Source organism: Ambystoma mexicanum, chromosome 1p (assembly GCF_040938575.1).
Source record: "Ambystoma mexicanum isolate Mex_15411 chromosome 1p, UKY_AmexF1_1, whole genome shotgun sequence".
In the NCBI taxonomy this organism is placed as follows: domain Eukaryota; kingdom Metazoa; phylum Chordata; class Amphibia; order Caudata; family Ambystomatidae; genus Ambystoma; species Ambystoma mexicanum.
This window is the reverse complement of record NC_090921.1, coordinates 1,043,114,889-1,043,136,573: the sequence shown is the minus strand read 5'-3', so window position 1 is coordinate 1,043,136,573 and position 21,685 is coordinate 1,043,114,889. Positions and strand designations below refer to the sequence as shown.

Genomic DNA, 21,685 nt, shown 5'->3' with positions numbered 1-21,685 from the left:
GATGCGCTTGAGGTTTTCTCCCAGGATAGCGCTTAGTAAGATGTGAATGGTTGGGGGAGCAGAGGAATTGAGGGGAGTGCAGGCTAAACAGCACATTTGAAGACGCTTGTGCTGACGTATCTGGGGGATTCAGCAAAAAGTTCAGATTGTTTCTGTATGGGATACCTTCCTAAGTGCCTTTGCAAGCTCAGGATGTGTGTTGTGTGTAGTACATGCAAATATGCCCCGGGATTTCTGGGACATGTAGCACTAATGGTAAAAAAAATAAAACACCTTTGAGAGGATCTACTGCTGCTCTGCTTCAAGGCACATGATGTTGACCGGCTGACTATGCCGGCCTACTGACAGCATGGCATGTTCGGGAAGCAGCCGCTGGGAACTCCTTTTCTACCTACATCAGTGCTGTAATGGCTTTATACTATACTCTATCAGAAAAAAATCATAAATACTGAAAGCAGTCACTGGCATCCCACACCTACTTCAGGTACCCAAAAGAATAGAACTGTCATGCCTGCGCTATGGGCGCATACATTGGCGATCAATATGGACTAATTGTTATTCATTTTTCTGCGGAGAACTCTTGGATCAACCGTTGTTCACTTTTTGGACCTTGTTTTCCATTTGCGAGACTTTGTTGCTTTTCTATTTTTCCCAACAAACTACACTTACCACAATGCACTTGGCTATAACTATCTATTCCTGGCCATTCCTATTCGTCATCATCAGAACTACAATCCCCAGAAGCCCTAGGGATCAGCTCTGCTTCCACCAGCTCAGGAACAGAGAGGGAGGAGGCAGATTGTATGCAGGTGTGCTGATCCAGGTGCCACCAATTAGCATGCCTCTGTGCTGGGCTGGGCGGTATAAAAGCTGCTGCCTGCAGGAGCTCAGTCTCTTGCATCAAGAGTCCTTCCAGCACCTTTTTGCTTCGAGCTACGGATCTTTGTATAAGGTTCCTCCTTACTCCTGCTTGGATTCCAGTGCCATGCCGGGCTCTCTGCATTGCAGCCGATCACGCTCCGCTGCTACCTCCCGTCCTTGTCTTCCAGACTCCAGCCTTGCAGCCGATCATGCTCCGCTGCTACATTCCGCCCTTGCCAGGCTCCTGCCTTGCAGCCGATCACGCTCCGCTGCCTTCAACCTACAGTCTTCGTCCGCTGGGCTTCCAGTCTAGCAGCCTTCTGCAGTCCTCTGCAGCCTTCTACAGTCAGCGGCCCTGCTCCTCTGGGCTTACTCCTTGCTGCCCGGCCCTTCTGGGCTCCTTGCTGTGCAGCCTGCTTCACTCCGCTGTCCTAAGCCCTTTCCTTCTGGGCTTCCTTCCTTACAGCCCTGCTCCTTTTGGGCTTGCTCATGGCTTCCCTGCTTCTCTGAGCTTTCAACCTTGTACCCTACCGTCCTCTGCTATCCACAGCAGTTTACCTACATTATTTACTTTCAGTTATTGCAGTCCCCCTGTTTCCGGACTACTGCTCCCTTGCTTTTTCCTTTTTTTCAACCCTCTGTTCTTTATCCCTATCCAATCCTGTTATATGGCTTTTCCTTCATTTCCTTCTGCTAGTTTGCTTATCGACTTCCTTTTTCCTGGATTTGTCTGTTAGTGTCTTCTATTGTACTGTTTGTAGACCCCTTTGTACAGAGCTTGTCTGTTGGTTTCCGTCAGGCAACCTCTGCCCCTTCCCTTGTCTTGTTTCTGCGTTACAGACACCCATAGCTGTTGTTCCAAGCCATGCTGTTGTTCCAAGCCATGAGCAAACAGCGTGTGCCTCTGTTATAGCAAACTGTGCAGAAGGCTAGAGTTTTCCTAAGGTCCGTGGAATACTCTTTTCTGCATACACCCCAAGAGGGAATCCATTCTGTACCTTATTTCCTTGCTACACTTGTCTACCCTTTGTTCTCTTACTTTCAGCTGTGTGTGTACTTATCTGTCCACCTTACTTCGGCACAACCACCCAAACCCTTCCTGGGTGTCCTGTGCCACTCTTAACAGAGTGCCATCCGTGACGACAACAGACAAAAACACATCCAATAAAAAGCAGGAGATAAATTAAAACAAATAATTAATGTACATGATAAATGCACTATTTACTGTGTGCATTCAAAATCACATTGAAGTAGCAGAGTGCAATCGGGACACAGTTAATTCAAACAATAAAAAAAGACTGATTTGTATAAAAGTCGCTCTGAAGTAGGGTACAAGCAAATATCAATTATGGTTAAACACAAACAGGTAAACAAAACGTATGGATAATGTCATTCATCTTCTGTTTATTGTACAGCTAATGGCTACCACCAATGGAATGTGTAATGAAATGTCATAGTGCAATTAATTTCCTTTGAACCAAGCAAGTTAAAAAAAAGAAAGGAAAGAACATCGGGGCAAGAAAAATGTGATCGTGGAAGGTACATACCAAATAAGACCTGGGTGTTTGGAAGAAACCAATTCTTGATAACAGTCTTATTGTGGGAACCAGGGTAGAATCTCCTAGATTGACCTTGGAGGGAGAGGGAGCAATTGCTTTTAGATAGTATATGTTAAAGATCTCTAATGAACACCTTGGGTGGATTATGAACGTCTGGGCTAGGGAGGGACATGACCACAGGAGACGAGACAGAGAAGGCCAGACCTTAGTGAGACGATATACAAATGAACCGTCTTCGAGAGTGTGTTGTTGAGGCCATGTTTGACAGAACAAAGAGAATGTCACCCTCTGGATACAAGAAATTATGATTCTGGTCAGTGTGTGCACACACAAAGGCAGTGTTCGGCTCTAGATTGGTGAAGGAACACAAGAACAAACTGATGGTAACAGTAGATCTTACCAGGGGAAGGGGCAGGAACAATGTCCATACTGCAATCCTTGAACCGATCATTGATAACTTCTTCTGGAACCTTAAACAACTTTTTCTTTTTTTTCCTCCTCTTCTTCTGTGTGGGTAGAAAAGCAAACAGATCCGTTAGACTTTTCAATTATAGAGACCAACACTTTTGCTTTCTGAGGTCAAAGTATATTCCCTCACTGCAACATCTTCATTTCAACGCATGCATGTCAGACTTGACAGCCCTGTATCATCGGAGGGTTCCTTGCAGAAATCATGAAAGTACAATGCACCAAGATTTAAATGAATCACAAAGTGTGTTGCACAAAGCATGTACATTGTAAATTTGTTAATTTAAAATGTGTGCCATTGCCCATTTTTTCACTTGTTATAACTAATTTGCAAATATGTACATTTTTATCTCTCTAAAAGATAGGGTCTTGTTTTTAATAATGTGTTTTATATTTATGACATTTAATTTCACTGAAAGATGTACCCCTTTTCTCTGGGGAAGAGTGATGTCAATATAATGTTACATTATAGGAACTTTCACTCCTAAAGTCTGCTACTTGAAGGATGCACACTCCTGACTTGCAGTCGGTGGAACATTGAGACATGTTCGATAATCTGAAACACTGGGCCTCAGAACGAGGCCGGCGGTAGCTGTGCCTGAAAAAACACAGTCTGCCGCCGGACCGGTAATACCATTCCGCCTCTGTGATCACCGGCATTACAACCCTAGTGACCCGGTAATTCTGGAGGTGGAATTCTGTAAATCCCCATTCCCATGGAGTCCGTCTGCAGGACTCGGAATCAGCGAGTCCGGAAACAACATTGGCGGTGGATTTTCCTGCCACCATTGTTTCCTGTCCGGCTGACTTGTAATGAGGCCCACTGTGTTTCAAGTATCATGATCAGGATAAGCAGATGCCATCCATCTCCATTTAATTTTCCACAAGACACCCCCCTAAGCTAGCGGACCCTAGACGTCTAGCCAATTGCTGATTGCTCCAATCATCACCAAATCTCCCCCTCTGGAAGTCCCAAGGTACTCCTATACACCGCCTGTAATCCCTTGGGTGTCTCCCCCCTATGTACAGTGCTCTGCTGTACCCCTGCTAGTCTTGCATTTTATAAATCCTATATAGACATACACACATACATACATATCTAGTCTATTAGGGAGCTTGGCTTCTCTAGAGATCTGAAAGTATTCTTTGATAGGTCCTTTCATCTAATTACCGTGCATTTTTAACTTGCATAGTCTCAATTCACATTTGACCATTACAACCTTTTGGACTTCTTGATGGTACCTCTCAACCACTTGCAAAGGGACATGACCACTGACACGCCTGAGGGATCAACAGACAGCTGAGAGAACAGAGCATCATAACTTTCAAGCAGGTTTAATTGAAAAAATAAATATGGCAAAGCTTTAGGATAGACTGAAAGTAAGGGGAACAGGCTACTTAAAGAAACAATCATTAGCAATTCTAGATTGACAGAGGTCTGGGGGTTGCAGAATTAGTCGCTCCCTTAGATCCAGTTAACAGGATTTCGCTCTCCTTGGCAACAAGCAGCTCAACCAGTTCAGGTCAGTTTGTGGGTCCCATCTAGAGGTTTTAACAGGGTGGAAGATCTTTCTGGGGTCCTAATTTGCACCAAAGAAACGCTAATACAAATTCACACAACATCTGAACGTGTGCATGTCAGACGCCCTTTTATCACTTCCTTTGCGCAGATATGGAAGTGGCATGGAAGCTGCCATTAGCCCCAGAGGAGACACTATGTAAAGCGCTCTGCCGCTCTCGGGGTAAGTCCACATGTTTAATTAAAAAAACAAATAATAAATTAAGACATTGAACCCACCAAACAGTGGTGCAGGTGTTGATCAAAAAGAGATTTACTGTATGCAAAACATCTGCCACTCGCTCCTGTGTTGAAACACCTTCTCTGCCCGCCAGCACATACAGCTACACAGCATGGGGTCCACAACATACAGCCAGTTGCCTGGCAATAAGGAAGTCTGCATCATTTCTTGGATTATCATTGTGAACTTTTCTTGGGGTAAGAAGAGAGGTCAAAACCTTCACAAGGATAGCCTTGTTATCTTTGGGGACGGGAAAAAAAAACCTCAAATAGAAGCACAACCACTTCTCTGCCAGAGGAACAGGTTCCATTGCTTTCATCTGCAGGTATTGTGAATCTTGCTGAAGGAAGTGCTGGGAAGAAGGAAAACGAGATGGGGAACCTTTGCTCACCCCCTAAAGAACCCAGGAATCAGTAGTTCTCGATTTCCATTGGTTTATGCTGTGGAGGATCCCTGTCCCCTGCAGTAGCTCTGGGGACCTCGACCCTGACATCACTTTTTTTAGGGTCTTGGGAGGGAGGGGGGGATTGATGAAGCCTCTGGGAGAAGGCGTCTGCCGTATTTGAGAGAAATAATGGGGGACCTCTCTGCCTGGCTTCCTTAGTCATGAAAGCCTCTAAAGCCTCCTGTGCCGATCTGTGGCTTCTGACTTGGCTGCAACCTTTGGCAAGGGCAGTTAAGGATTTTGCATTCTGCACAGTAGTATTATTGTTATTGAGCTCTCCCTTAACAGAGCCTGGCTATGAAGAGCCACTCCTAAAGTCATACCCTGAGCTTCAGTGTTGAGATGATGAAAAGATGCCTCCATCATGTACTAAGCAACCTAGCAAGCCAACGGTAATCTTCAACAGAAACACACCATATATTCTGCCAGCAGAAAGGATTTGAAATTGTCCAACTCTTTCCTATACTTCAAGTTTGCCACCACCATAACAGCTTCTGTGAAGATGCGTTTTGGTATAGTTTTTTGCCAGCAGCATCCAGCACTCGACCCTCCTGACTGAGCAGGCTTTCAGCAGAAGAGGAAAACGAGGATGCTTGGGCCTTCCAAATTAGTGTAGCTGTTGCCAAGAGTGTGGAGTGTCCTGTAGGTTGGCCCATTAGGCAAAGTTTCAGGCTGCTGTCGGAACCAACACCGTTTCTGCACACAGTTTGCCACACCTTTGACATCTGGATGAAAATATATCCCCGATTTTTTTGTAGATTGGAGTGAGAAAAAGACTACCTGATCCATCTGCGGCACTTCAGGTATTGTAATATCATCCGGGAAACATCTATGTCTCCATGGTAATCTCCTGGTACTTCTGGTGGCATCAGGGGAGGAGTATCCTTTGGCTGAGGAGGCTGCAGAGGAATTGGTGGAGAGGTTGGGGTAAAAGTGGTAGTTAACGAGGTAACACCAGAGGGCTTGGTAATAAAGTCATCACAGGGTCTGTTCGAGGTACAACTGGCCCCACCCCTAACTGTTGCTCGAGGCTCACCAGGGGCACCGTAGCAGCGGAGGTTTGGGGCATAGCCAGCAAAATAATTTCCCATATAAGGTTTTCAAATTATTGCCTCATAGGGTTGGAATGCATGAGGTCCTGAAACCTCTCGAAGAAGCGATTTTCCCTTGAGGCATGCTCATGGCTTGAAATTGCAGAAGGATGTGAAGGGCCCCTGAGGGCACATTTGCTTTGGGCCACTGTAAGCAGTGGAGAGGAGTAGTCCCGGCCACTGGAAGACAAGTCCACTCTTGGTAAAAAAAAAAGTGGGGGGCAGCGAACAGGACGTGCGATGGGCAGAAACCTGACTGAACTTCCTGCTCCTGTGGTATCCGAAACTGCTGAAGATGCATTATAAGGTGACTGACCTGTACAAGAACCTGATACTGTTACCACTGTGGGACAGTGTGCCAGCATGTCCCAAAACTGATTCATGGTGATGGAACCAAAGAAGTTGAACTGTGACCTTTGAACGAGTGGTGCCCAGAACTTGCCACTGCCTGAGACCAGTGCAAGTCCTCGAGAAAAGACCCAGTGACAGGAGAGAATTGGCCTATTCATAAGTCCTGGTACTAGACAAAGTGCCCTCAGGGACAGATGCCGTGGTACAAGCCCTAATAGAGAGAAAAATTCCATGCAACCAAGGTCCAGTGCCAGATCCCAAAGGTCCCTCGGTGCAGGCACTGACAACAGGATACATAGCGGCCTCAGGACGAACACTGTGGTGAAGTGGCTAACCACAACAGAATCAGCAGGAGCCCTCCAAACTGAGTCCACACCCAGGAAGGAGTCACTTGGCTAGAGTGTCCAAGAGAAAAGAGGCTTACCTACCTTCCTAATAGCCCCAAAAGTTCCTAAGGTGATCCAGAGGACTGGCCCTGAAGACCTCCCAGGACTCCAGCTGGTGCTTCAGTGGCTTCTGTGAAATAGCCCACAGGTATACAAGCACTACAAACAGAGTTTGAGGGTCCGCTGCTGTGAAATACTAGAGACACAATCCATGCACAAGGAAAAAAACAGATTTATCCGGCAAATACAGAGATAGAACTGAGGTCAATGTGGGGAAAAAGAATCAAAGAAAACTGAACCACAGGAAAGTGGCAAACCGAGGAAGAGAAACTGCATCATGTGTTCAAACTCTCAGATGCTGAGTAAGGGACAGGGATTCTGAGCGTGTAGGGTCGGAGGTGTGGCCATGTTACACATGTGCAGTTTTACCTCTGTGTGCAAAATATTTAAGGGGAAGTGCACGTTGCTGTGCTCAGGCTCCTGCCCCGTCCCTGCTCTGTGGGAACACCCATTAAGTAGGGAGGCCAAGGGCAGGATGTACGAGTACATATTTGAGGTCCTCCACTGAATAGGAAGTGTGAATTCTGGGAAATGTAGGCCTGTGTGGCCCCATACTTTATGAAGGAACAAGCATTCTGGCATTCATTTGGAGACCCTAGACATATGACAGAAAAACCTTAATTATTAGTGCAGGATCTACATGTGTGAACCTGTACCTAGCAATCAAGGTTGCATTTGGAATATGATCTGCACCTTGATATAATATGGCTGGACCTGTGAATAGATTGACGGCAGATGGTTTTATTGTATTGCACCTGGGCATCTGATGCAGCACCCATCATACAATAGCAATACCTCACCACTTAATGCTGCAACTACCTTATGATCTCACTTAGAACGTATGCATGTGAGACTGTCCTGAGCACATGAGACTGCAAGTGACAATGAACAAGCCAGACGTATTTGCTTAGTCAAGGATTGTTTCAACTGTGTAAAATGTTAATTGTGAAATCCAACAAATATAAACCTTGTATCTGCCAGTTTGGTGACAGCAAAACGCCTAACATCCAGTCTTTTGTTAACTGGAAGAGAAGATTTCCGATGGTTTATGTGATTGACTTTATTTGTCAAAAATACTACATTGTTAAAACCATAAGGTCCTCAAAGGACAGGATCATAGAACACCTTTGCCCTGCTCATAATAACAATGTTTCATATGTCTTGGCCACACATTGAAACAAACCACATCCAAGATGCAAAATAAGGGGCATTGGATGTTTGCAGATGTTACAGAGTAAACCCAATGTCTCAGAACCCTGCAGGTAGCAGACAGCTAACAGGAAAGCATTAAAAACGACAAACTATAGGTCACCACAATTTGCCAAAAGAAGGGCCAGGAGATGCATGCACTCCTGGGAAAATAATGCATAAAATCAATAGCGGATTCTAGAAACCTCAAACAATGTCTCTCCTTTTTAAAAAGAATATATCTGCAATGTTCTGTACAGATTACTTATTCTTTTGGAATACAGTCTGCACCATTCTCTATCACAAGTGCATGCATTCAAACCTCCACTTGGACTTTGACGTGCTATCTATATTTACACCTATTGAAAATCAATGCTTCTCTTGAAAGGAACACATGTCAGAACCCTCAGGTTCGCTGAAAAATATACCTACTAATTCACATCTGTTTCCACCCAATTAAGAAAAACGAAACGAACATACAATATGGCCACACTCTGTGCATGAGTACATATGTACAGAGCGCATCAGTGCACATTCTTGAACTACGTTGTTGGTCCATCTTCCTTGAACCTTTATTTCAACATGTAATACATTACTAGTGTTTCTTAGATCTACTATTAAGTGGTTTGATCACAGTACTACTTAATGTTACATTTATATTTCTTTGCAGTACAGTGAACTGGAAGCAATGAAACATATTAGCCATAAATAAAGGATGTTGTGTCAAGAAGCTTTTACATTGTGCTAAATACACCACTGTAGTTTTCTCACAGTGCTTAGGCTCTTAGACCAATTGGTGTATTGTGCTCCTGCGAAGCACATCCAGACCTTAGTCTGAAGAAAGAAAAATGAGCAGAGGAAAGATCAGGGGATGGGATAGAATGAAATAGACAAATGGAGGGAGGGATACAGTGGGGAAAGAATTATTTGTGATAGATTGGATGAGCGTTGATCCTGTTAGGGGAGTCATAGTTTTAGTATGCAAAAAAGAAGTGCAAGTCAAACTGTTGATGATCATTGGACTGCTTTGAGGCAGGATCGGAAAAAGGAAATGAGTATTATATGTAATGTTTAGGCCGCATGCAGGGCTAAAGATGTGCTCATGTAAACCTTTGAAGTTGGGTGGCTTCTTTGCCCAGGCAAACATTTGATTTTTATTAAAGTGGTGCCGCCAGAATATTTATTCCTGGACTGCCAAGCCTGAGGCCAAGTGAGGCCTTCTCAAGTATAGACTAGACTGTGTAAAAAGGTGAATGTTGTTGGGTAAAAAAGGACAGGCAGGCAGACTGTGTAAAAAGGTGAATGTTGTTGGGTAAAAAAGGACAGGCAGGCATTAGGCCAAATATTAACGGACTGGCACCTCAGAAGTGAAATGTCATTGTTGGGTATTTGCCCTTGTTCATGTCCTGCTACACTTAATTTTACATAAAGAGTTTGTTCAAATTAATATGGCTGGGTTGTTGTGTAACACACACCATCCTTTGCATCCTTAATTTCTGTGCATACACAGCAAAATGGAATATTTACCAACACAAGGTGTCTACTAATATAGCACTGTGCTCTCTGAACTAAACATATCTATCAACAACAGAGGCCTATCTTTGGTTTGCCACTGCGGAACAGCAATGCCTGAAAGATGAAGTGTGCAAGGTCCTTACCAGGATGCATGGAGAGCTACCCAAGAGCACAACAGAGTCCTTTCTGTGACCACAAATGGGATCACAATTTGAATCAACACTTCCCAAATGGCAGTGAGCATTTTTTAGGAAACATTACGGGGCCCTCTTTATACAAAAAAAAAAGAGTGCGAAGTACCAGCATCCGCAAACGATTACCCTTTCTTATCATGAAAGGATAATGGAAAGGTAGATTGAGTTTGAACTGTTATTTCCCTGTGAAGACATGCTGCACGTCGCATCGTTGCTGTTTTGTATTGCTGAAATTTAGATTGAGACTGGAATCATTTTGCAACTTGTAAAGATCACTTTACTAATTTTGACCAGTTCAGGGGATTTGCTAGCTAGCTATTATCAAGGAACGTGATCCTTCAGCAAGGCAGTTCAGGTACATGACAACATCCTGATAACTTGTAGACAGTCAACATGCATGATTTTTGTTTCATTGCTGTGGACGGAAGACCAATGTTGAAATGATCTGCTTTTGTGTCATGAAGAAAAACAGTTCAGCATATCAAGGATGTCTCTAGAGCTGGGCATTCAAGTCCACTTTAATTTCTGGTAGAGGGCATTGCATGGGTTTCACAGTGCCTGATACGCTTCAAACAGCATGTGGGGAGGAGGGCATACATGTCATGGTAAAAAAGCTGGAGCTCTAACCCTCACCACTATGTAAGGTGTGTAGTCGGACAATGTGGCCCCCACACACTAGAAGATATTGTTGGGAGTGGGTGATGTGATAAATCTGGAGATTTTGTCCCTTCTTCCCTATAGGGAGTCACCCCCTTTGAGGTTAGGGAGGTGAGCCTGTCCCGCAAAACCCTCCCATGGGGTTAGGACAAGCGGGACCTCACTGGGAGTGACTCCCCTTTAGGGAACAATGACTCCCATTCCAATGGGCAACTCCCTATAACTAAAAATACTCTGCCTATACTGGAGTAAGAAGATAGGACAAGAAATCTATGTGTTTGATTAAGATAATGCTGAACCTTCCTCCTGCTTGACAACTTGTAATGAGCAACACACCCCTTCTCTTTACAGGAACAAGAATAAAAGGCCAACGACCCACGAATGGAGAGGGAGAAACTCAACGTTGAGGACAGACTCAGACGTGAGAGCGTTGCCAAAGGGGTGGGGCCAGGCAAGACCAGCAGAGCCGGCTACAGCACGGAAAGACACTGAAGTCTGAGTGAGACGCTGTCTGCCAGACAAGGAAAAAAACACAGGGATTGAAAGGCAGAGACTGCACAAAGCGAACCAAATCTGGGACGCAACCACATACAGGATGTGGTGAGCATAGAGCCTGCAAACAGTCGCCAAATCCAGGGTTGAAGTGAGGACTGGGTTCTCTGCTCTCGGACCGAGCACCAACAAGAGAGAGAGCCAAGAAGAGCAGAACGCGAAGACCGCTAGCATCTAGCACAGAAGGGCAGCAAGTCGAGGTGAATGCTTCCATCACTGATGAGACAGACCCTCACTGGAGCAAGCACCATAACACAGTGGCAGGTACAAGGCTGCCCAGTTTGGAGGGAGAACAGAAGAGAGACGAGTGGGGAAGAGGGACTGCCCTAGCCCTATTCGAGGGTAACCGGGACCCAGGAGAAGAGAGAGTGCAAGACAGGGAGAAGGGTTATGGAAGCCTGAGAAACCCAAGCAGCATAAACCTTGAGAAGGGGCACAGGGAACCAAGAAAACAGAGCCGAAAGGAGAAAGGGGTCAGAGGAACCCTAAAGAATTGAGTGGGCCTTTGTGTTGGGATCAAGGAGTCACAGTGGCACAAGTGAAAAGCAGCCATCAATAGAGAACAACGGCACCCAAATGTTTGCTAAAGTGTGGAGATAACGACCATGTTGGTGGAAAGGGATCGGGGAAATATCACTCCACCTAAAGAATTTTGGACACTTTGTTTTTCCAGGAACTTGACACTTGTTTGAAATTTGAGAAACATTTGATAGACTGACAAGAACCGTTTTCTTTGAGAAGAATGGTTACTTACTTCTAACCATTGGATCCAGACCTAGAAGGGATTCTTGACACAACCAGAAACACCTTTGGGGAGAACCAAACAAGCAGGGCACTCCACCTATTTTATTGTACGTGTTTCCTAAGTAATAGGGCCAGTTTAGTGGATGGGTTTGGTCTGAGGACTGCTTTTGATTTTAGCTATAGACAAGCACCTTAGTTTAGTTTTGTGGGAAAGGAAACTCCCTTTCAGTCGTAGGGTCAGTTAGCGTTTTCCTTTATATTTAAATATAACTATGTTTAAACAATGTCCTCTGGTCCTTCTTTGGGCTTGCCACAGTCAGTAGGGTAGAAGAAATACCCTTCCCTAATTAAATTGGAAAATCTAATGGAGTTCAGACCTGTAGTCCCTTAAGACTATGTCATAGTAGGAAATTCACTATTATGGTATATAGGTAACCTGTTTGAGATGGAAAAACAAAGTTAAGAAGACATAGAAAATGTAACAATCGTTCATTTTTCAGTGGAATTGCAATTTGATCATGTGGTTAAGAATGAAACAGCGACAGGCGGATGAGGTAGTAAACAAACGCAGCTTGGGGTGGATAGGATATAAGATGCAACAAAGATTGGGCTGTCATTAGCAATCGGGTATTCAATGAAAAAAAATTTATATTTTTGACAATATTCTAAAACACAAAAGAAAACAAGACAAAATAAGATATGTAAAATCATCAATACACAATTTGAAATAAGTACGTTTTAAGAGCCTTTCTAAAATCAAGTAACGAAGGAAGGGTGCAAATGGACAGAGTTCAAGGCATGGGGCAGCAAATAGTGAGCATGTTTTAACAAAAAGATATTCAAGAGCAGTAAATCTACACTCCTGGTCTGTATCAAATCCATGGAAATACACAGCTTCTTGGACAAATAAGATGGTTGACCCAGGACCGCAGTTTTACAAGTGATGCATTAAATCTTGAAAAGTGACGGCAAGTGATTGGGAAGCCACTGAAGAAAGATCAGATCAAAGGAAGAGTGATGTGGTCAAAGCTCTGCATGTCAGTGATTAGACGAGTAGCTGAGAGGAATGCTGCCTCGAGTGGAGCCAGAGTGGAAGCAGACAGATATGTCAAGAACACATTACCACTATCCAAGCATGATGGGATTAATGTTTGAACAGTAAGGTAGAAATCTGAAGATGGAATATAGGACTTTATCATAGGGCGCAAAGCTGACCAATAAAAATGGGTAAGGCAAGAAAGGTGAGATCTGATGCTTATAGAGGAAAAATAAATCATCAAAAGACATCAGTCAGATCTTTTGTGAGCATCCCCTAATTTAAACAAGCTGTATTAGGAATTAAAATGTTGTTTTAATCCAATAAAATCACCTGAAAGGTAGTTCCCTAACTTTACTCTGGGGAAGTTGCCACAATAAGACATTGGTACATTTGTAACTGGTTTACAGAAACTAGGATTATCCTGCCTGTGCAAACCTCATTAAGAAACCATGCATACTTGCAGTCATAGTATAGATCAATTTATTATATTTCTTACTGTAATAGGACAATGTAATTTCTAAACACCACAAAGTCCATAATTACACTGCCACTAATCGGCCAGGGGATTCAATTACTTCCCATAGCAAATGAAAACCCTTTATTGACTTCAATATTAATCGCAAGTAGAGGTATCAGAGAATGGTTGTGCAAAAAAACGACTAATGTAAAACTCATTTGAATTAAATTCTCCCTACGTGTAGATGTGGGGCTGTGGGTTTCTAGCATATACATGGAAGTTGAATGCAAGCTGTGTTAAATATCACCAGACTCTTTAGGCATGGCTTTAGGGACACACCATGCTATCAATTTAGAAAGCATGGTGGAAGGGTTAATTAACACTGGGATATGGTTTTATTAGTTTTTATTAAAGGAATAAATACCCCTCCCACTTTACTTCAAAGATCGGGTAAAACTGGTGCAGGGATCTCCTCCTACTGTGTATTATTATCAACGTGAGCAATGTAATTTAATGTGGCATTGTTTGCTATGGAAATGGAATGGCACAGTTAAGCTCCTGTTTAACCACAAATATCTCTTTTTAAATGGATATGGTTTACAGAGATCGCAAATTATCAACCAATTATGGGGACGTGGAAATGTGCACCATTCCACAAATCTGGTGTCACAATGCACCTGTAAAAACCTGCATGGTTTCAATTGACATGCTTTGCATGTACAAAGAGGTGTGCTTTACCTGCGCAGAAATACCATCTATTCCCATGTAAAACAATTTGGCTTAGTTTTGAATACTCTGAATATAGTAAAAAAGCAAAGTGCAGTTCCTACTTTACTCAAGCATTCTATTTGGAATGAGCTCCTACTAAAAACTCCTACCGAAAGCCCGCCTGGAACTTTGCAGCAACATGTATCTAGAGGATCGAGGTCCAATTATATTGGGGAATTTTCATAAACAGATTTGAATACATTTTTAAGGCACATAGCCAGCAAGAACTCCTAAGTATATCCAGTTAATTCCCAGTCAGCTGGCCCCTTCTGGTCCCTTTCTGCCTAATATAGGAAACCAGGTCTTCCTCTGGTTTCCTCATGGAGAATGCCCCTTTCATCTCCAGATATTATCCAAGATCAGCACCAATCCATTTGGAATAAGGGTTCCACTTTTCTACAGCCGTCCACATCCTAGCTTTTCTCTTACTCGTTGTGTGTTTAGATAATGGGAATTATTCCCACATTAGGCCATTGTGATCTCACACTTTGATTGGTCAAGTTTTCCATTGGCCTACTTAACAAGCAGACACACCAAGAGTTCCCATTGGTCGACCATATTTATGAACAAGGAAGAGGTTGGGGACTGCACCCTAAGGACAATTTTAAGCAAAAAGAAAAAAAATCATAGTCCTCCCATAGCTCATCGTAGTAACATGACAAAGATGAAATAGGGATTTCTGGATCCACACAATACTCATGAACGCAGTGATATGTGCCTTAAATTATGTGATGAAATATGCCATACTTATAATTTTATAAATTATTCATAATAGTAGTGTATCTAATTTGGTCTCATTAGGTAGCGGAGGCCCTCACGGTTGCAGATCACCCTTTCTCTTGATTATAAGTACTATGGTTGTGGAGTTGCAACAACAATTGCATTTTGGATCTGAACTGTCAATTTAAAATTCTATGGAGCTCATTTTCAAGTTCTCCAGGAGTGTAAATGAAGATGTTAAAGGCAAGCGTAACAGTGTTTTACCTGTCTTAACGCCTTCATTCATGCTCAGGGTAATTTTCATTGTTTTTTCAGGTGGCGGCGGGTACGGAACAAGAGTTCTGTTTCGACCTCCCAGAGGCCAATTTGAAATGTTACATGTATTTTGCATTAACGCTATTTCCTTTGAAATAAATCTATGTGAGTGGAAGGCATCTCGTCAGATGTTTTACTCGCAGGGTCTGTACAAATTGTCTTTGCTAGGATTTTAATCTGTCTTTGGTGCAAGATGAATTAATTGATCGATCTCTAAATGGAAAGCAAATCTCCTGGGATATCCCCATTAGTACTGCACATCCTGGGTTAAACAGGAGCTCAGCTTATCAGGCTAACTGAAAAAAAAACTGAAAGATAAACAGAAATTTAACACAGACAAAGCTCCATCAAAATACCATGTGTGGCCATGCAGATTTTAAAGTATCACATACAACTATTAGATGTAATGTATTAACAATAGATTTCTATTTGCATTTGCAAATGTATCACACTATTTGTCTGACATATTCATGAAAGGAGAGTCTACTTTTGAATGCAGTTTGAAAAAAAGATAGCATTTTGTTCATGAAATTACAAGTGAATACAGCGGCAGTGGGGTTTTTAAACTGGAAATGTAGCAAGATTACTGGAATAGGTGTTTTGGCACTGGTGCGTTCTCACACCCCTGCTTTTTAATTTATATATTAATAATTGACCATCTTTTTTGGCAAACGTTAATGCAAATGTACCGCAGTGTGAGGGCAGGAGGCTGTCGGTCCTAAGTTATGCTGATGATGCAGCATTGTTAACGAGAATGCCAAGTTCATGAACGATAGGGTATTAAAGGCTAATGCTGATGAATGCCATGTAATGTGTTTTGCTACAAAACAGACTCATGACTCATCAATCTTTTTGGATGGAAAGAAATTGAAGGTTTGCAAACATTTTGAATATTTTGGTATAACCTTTGACTGCCGGTTAAACCAGTAAGAAAATGTAATGGTGAGAACGCAGAAAACAAGAGGCCTCAGGATGTATATTTAGATTTGCCAAAAATATGAGAAAAGTTTCCCCAAAACATACATGACAGTGTGGCAACAGGTGTTTATGGAGGTGAATTATGGGGTATGAATAAGCTAGACAGAAATCAAGCTGAGGAGAATCCTTTTCTCTCATGTCTTCTGGGTGTGCCACTAACCACGGCATCTTACATTGCAAACCTGGAAACAGGTCTTGCTTACATCTCTGACAATTTGAAGGTTAAACCAATTCTATTTTGGTTATCCCTGTGGTCAAATGAAGAGGAAAACATAATTAAATTATTGATCAAACACCTCTTGACCCTTGGTAATGATCACAAAATTGAATGGCCCTTTTATATTAAGAAAACTCTTTGTACTGTGGGTCTGGAAGATGGTTTTGTTAATCCTTTTAGCCCTAATACGGTTTTTGCAGGAGAATTAAAAAATAGGCTTCTTACCCTTTGGAACAGCAGAAGGGAAGACAAACTTTTTGAAGACCTCTGTAAGAAAGCATCTACCTTTTTTGTCCTCCACTGGGATGGCCACATACTTGGATTTAAAACCAATTTTTTTTATCATAGCTCACTTTTGCCTCAAGCCAGACTTAATATCTTGGCAAGTAAAGGCAGTCACCTGTAATTGCCACAAAATATGAAAATGACAACTGTTGTATTTGGGGTAAAGTAGAAAATCTGCCAAATTTCATCTGGTTTTGTACCCCGTATAGTGTTTTGCGCAGGGTATAGCTCCTAACCTTACTTAAAAACTTTGGTTTAACTTATTGGAAACCCGCTTTCTGGCTGTTGTTGAATCATCTGATGTCACTAGTGCTTTTAAACTTGCATGCTATAATAAGTTTTTTTTGAAAATCAAATTTTATTAGGTTTCGCACCTGTGTTACAACAATGCAGAGCATATTTAAACATGAATAAACAGGAAACCAGTTATAACCCCTTGCCCCTCACCCCTTCCCACCCCCCACCCCTCCACCAGTTCAAGTTCTCAATAATTGCGTATTTGACGGGTTCCGAAAAAAGCATAACAAAGTCAACATGTTGTGCACTTGGCACGCCGAAGTCATGGGCCGACCTTTGAAGGACTTGGAGTTGGACCAGTGAACGCTGGCCTGAGGTCCCCAGATGGGGGTTCTCCAGGTCCGGAGCCTAAGATTACACTGTGCGGCCGTATTTTTCGAAGAAGGGGAGCCATATTTCCTCGATGTTGGATCTAGATTCGTCGAGTAAATGCGTGAGGAATTCCATGTCGTAAATGGCCCGTACCTTGGTTACCCATGCTTTTTCTTCGGGCATTCCGGGGTTCTTCCATTTTTGTGCCAAGCAGCACCTGGCCACCACCAACATGACCTGGAGCATGTGGTCATGGGTATTTTCATGATCGTCCCCAATGTCAATTCCGAAAAGGAGAAGCCAGGGGCAGGAAGGTCGCTCCACCCCATCTATCCCCTTAATCCATGTCAAAACCTCCTCCCAGTACTTTTGGACCACCGGGCACCTCCACCACATGTGAATATAATCCCCCCTTTCGGTCCTACACTTCCAGCAATGTGGACCGTACCCTGGCCTCATTCTGGCAATCCTCTGCGGGGGGTAGTGCCAGCGATGCAATACCTTGAGGGTCTGGTGGCGATACTGGAGTGAGGCCGTGGAGCGGTTGGCCCGCCTACACATCTCCCTCCACCTCTCGTCGTCGATCTCCTCACCCAGGTCCTTTCCCCATTGTGTGCGTGCAGGTGGGGGGTCTTGCGGGATAGAAAAGAGGAAGAGCTTGTAGAGGCGGGATATTATTCCCTTGGAGCCCCTCACCGAAAGGAGTAGTTTTTCAAAGTCTGTAAGGCCTCTCATGAGGGTGTCCCCCCCCAGGATGGTTCGGTCAGGACTCCCTTGAGCTGGAGATAGCGAAAGGGGGACAGGGTGCCTATCCCCAGGGCCTCCTCCAGATCTTTCAAGGGTAAGAAAGAGCCCCCCACCCAGAGGTGACCAGTCCTGCTAACGCCTGCCTCGAACCACATCTGGTATGCCGCTGGCTCCGCTATCTTGGCCAGGAAAGGGGGGGGGCCCAAATGCAGCTCAAGGGGGAGGGCCAGGTTATGAGCCAGCGGTAATAACCCCCTCCCTCTTTCCACAGGGACCACAACACATTTAGGACTGGGTGATACAAGACACTTCTGGGGATCTTTTTCCCCGGGACCCAGAGCCATTCCTCTATGGTGACGGGCGCGAGAGGCCCGTTGTCCATGGCTACCCATTGTTTTTTTGTCCCTGGGGCAAAGTGGTCGACCAGGACCCTCAGTTGGGAGGCCCTATGGTAGGTTTCAAGGTCAGGGTATCCCACCCCTCCGTCCTCCTTTGGTCTGGTCAGCACCTCATAGGAGATTCTGTGTTTCTTCCCTGACCAGATAAAGTTGAGGAGGACTTGCTTCGTTTCCTTGAAAAACGTTTTGGGGATCAGCACTGGGAGCATTTGGAAAAGAAATAAAAACTTGGGAAGGATTACCATTTTTATGAGGTTGAGACGTGCCATCCAGGAAAGCCCCGACCCGGACCATCGCTCCATGTCTTTCCGGATTGCTGACCAGTGGGGGGGGGGGGAATTGGCCGGGTATAGGCCCTCGGGGTCACGGGTGACCTGGACTCCAAGGTACCGGAATCTGTCGTCTCTCAGCCTGAAGGGGAGCCCGTTAACAAAGGTCATCTCTGAGTCTGGTAAATTACCCCCTACGAACGTCACCATTTTCTCCAGATTAACTTTGTACCCTGATAGGTCCCCATAGCGTGAGAGGCCCTGCAGCATTCGGGGGACTGTTTGGGATGGGCTTGTAATATATAGCAGTGCATCGTCAGCAAAAAGGCAGACTTTGCACTGCATCACTCCGACCTGTACTCCCCTGATGGCCACATCGTTGCGGATCGAGATTGCCCATGGTTCCATCACAAGCGCGTAAATTAGGGGGGACAAAGGACATCCCTGCCGTGTACCACGCTCGAGGGGGAATGTCCTCGACTCGGTCCCATTTGCCACCACTCTAGCGGAGGGGGAGGAGTAGAGCGCGGAGATCCAACCCAGCCACCTCGGGCCCATACCCAGGGTCGTGAATACCTCCCTCAAAGGCCCAGCTGACCCTGTCGAAGGCCTTCTCCGCGTCAAGGGCCAGTAGAAGCACGCCTTCGTCGCGGACCCCTCTCGAGGCAAGCACATGGAGCGTCTTCCACATATTATCAGAACCCTGCCTGTTCAAGACAAATCCCGCTTGGTCGGGGTGTACCAGGCGTGGGAGGCAGCCCTCAAGTCTGGTGGCCAAGACTCTGGCAAAGATCTTAGCGTCCAGATTGAGGAGCGAGATGGGTCTGTAAGACCCACATTCCGTCTGGTCCTTGCCAGGTCTGGGTAATACAGTGATGAGGGCCTGCAAAAATGTCGGTGGGATGGACTCCCGGTTCTTGATCTGGTTAAACAATTTGGCCAGGGGCTTCAGCAGGACGGGTTGGGTCTGTTTGTAAAAGTCGGCTGTGTAGCCGTCTTCCCCTGGTGCCTTTCCCACCTTCAATCTTTTGATGGCGCCCTCCACCAACTCCTCCGATATCTCTCCCTCCAGAACCTCTAGCTCCACGTGGACAGCCTAGGCAGAGGGTGTTCTGCCAGGTAGGCACAGATGTCCACCAGTGATTTGCCTACCTTTTTGGAATAGAGTTTGCTATAATAGTCAGCGAAACACTCCACTATTTCCTTGCGGCCCTCGTGAATCCCGCCCGCTCCATCTCTGAGACGAGTGACTCCCCTCTCAACCCTTCAGCCCCGAGCCCTCTGCGCCAGTAGGGTCCCCACCTTATCACCCAGTTCATAGTACCTCTGCTTAGTGTATCTCATTTTCCTGATGACTTCCCCTATGAGGACCGTATGGAGTTCCTGTCTTTTGCCCTGCATCTCCTCCAGGAGAGCCCCTCGATCCACCCCCGGGAGGCCCAGTCTGGCTCGCAGAGCACCAAACTCTGCGCGGAGTTTACCCTCGATTAGGCCTCTCTCCCGTTTACGTCTCGAACCCTCCGCTATGAGAAGGCCCCTGAAAGTGGCTTTTGCGGCATCCCACACCATGGACATATCCGTCTAGCCGGTGTCATTTGTCTCAAAATAGGCCAGCATTTCCTGCCTCATGAAATCACGAAATACTCGGTCCCTGAGGAGTGTATCATTGCAACGCCATTGAGAGGATCTTGGGGGGATGGGCAGTGATCAATTCGCTATGAGGAGTTCGTGGTCCGACCAAGTTATGGCTTCCACCTTCGGCTGTTGTGCCACCCCGTTCCCCTCTTCCGAGATTAACAAAAGGTCGATTCTGGTGTAGGTGCAATGATGGGGCAAAAAAAAGGTGTACCCACCCTGGTTCGGGTTTGCTGTTCGCCAGATGTCCACCCAATAGTGCTCTCTCAGGAGGGCCTGCAGGGCCAGATTGTCCTTGGAGAAGCTCCTGGGTGTCCCCCCTCTCGCGGACAACCAGTCGAGCCTCGGGTCCATTATAAGGTTGAAGTCCCCCCCCCCCCCCGAGTATCATGGCTCCCTCTGCCCACTCATCCATGACATGAAAGACCTGGGTGAGAAAGTGTATTTGTTTTGAGTTGGGCGTGTATAGAGTGGCCATGGTAACGCGCTCTCCCTCACAGGTTCCCTTAATGCCCAGGAAACGACCACCAAAACCCCTCTTGGTTTCTATGTCCGTGAGATGGAACGCCCTGTTCAGGAGGATTCCCACTCCTTCCTTCTTAGAACTTCTATGTGAGGCCCAGTAATTGCACCCAATGTCTTTCCCCTTGATCTTCGATTCCCTGCCTTGCCTGTAATGTGTCTCCTGTAGGAAAAGAACCGTTAGGTGTTGCTTACGGAACATGTTGCTCGTGAGAGATCTCTTATTCTGGGAGTTAAGGCCCTTGACGTTCAACGTGCCTATCTTTGCTTCAATCATTGTCATTTTTCATTACGCTACTCGGAGCCCGTTGCAAAAAAAGTGTCCATAGCTTGAGCTGGTTTCCCCTTTCCCCTCGCGCCCCACGGGGGGCAACCCCCCCTTGCCCCTCTCCTCCCCTCCCTCCCCTCCCCTCCCTCCCTGCCCCCCTCTCCCCTCCCCCCTCTTACCCGTTTTGTGGGGCGTTCGCCACCGGGTCCCCGGGTGGGGATGTGACTGGCAACGAACCACCAGGGTCGCTTCCCTGGCCCCGGGAAAACATTTTCTTAGGTGTAGCGCTTTCCAACCTGTCTCTCTTCGTTAAGTACCGGCCCTTTCGGATCCGCGGTGGGGAACTGGCTGTAGCGACTCCCGAGCCAGGCCCCCCCGGCCCTGGTACCTGGTCGTGTCTCCTTTGCCCCTGGCGGGGCGTATCACGACATGAGGCCCGGAGAGCCGTCGGCCGTTGTCCGTGTGGAGTCGCCGTGCAACTTCCTATGAAACGATACAACAGCCTCTAAATGGGCAACACTTCAACCCTGACCGAAGTCGATTAAACAAAGAACTCTCCACGGGTCGTGGGGCGAAAACACTATGAAC

General features: G+C 45.4%; 1 protein-coding gene across 2 annotated transcripts in view; it reads right to left on the bottom strand.

The window, feature by feature from the left end:
* LOC138447857 (palmitoyltransferase ZDHHC1-like) overlaps positions 1-21,685 on the bottom strand; it is a 1,205,337-nt gene that overhangs the window by 82,284 nt on the left and 1,101,368 nt on the right. For both annotated transcript variants that reach the window (XM_069604299.1, XM_069604307.1), the window contains one exon: positions 2,821-2,926. In XM_069604299.1, the coding sequence (XP_069460400.1) occupies positions 2,821-2,926 (106 nt within the window). The remainder of the gene's footprint in view (positions 1-2,820; positions 2,927-21,685) is intronic.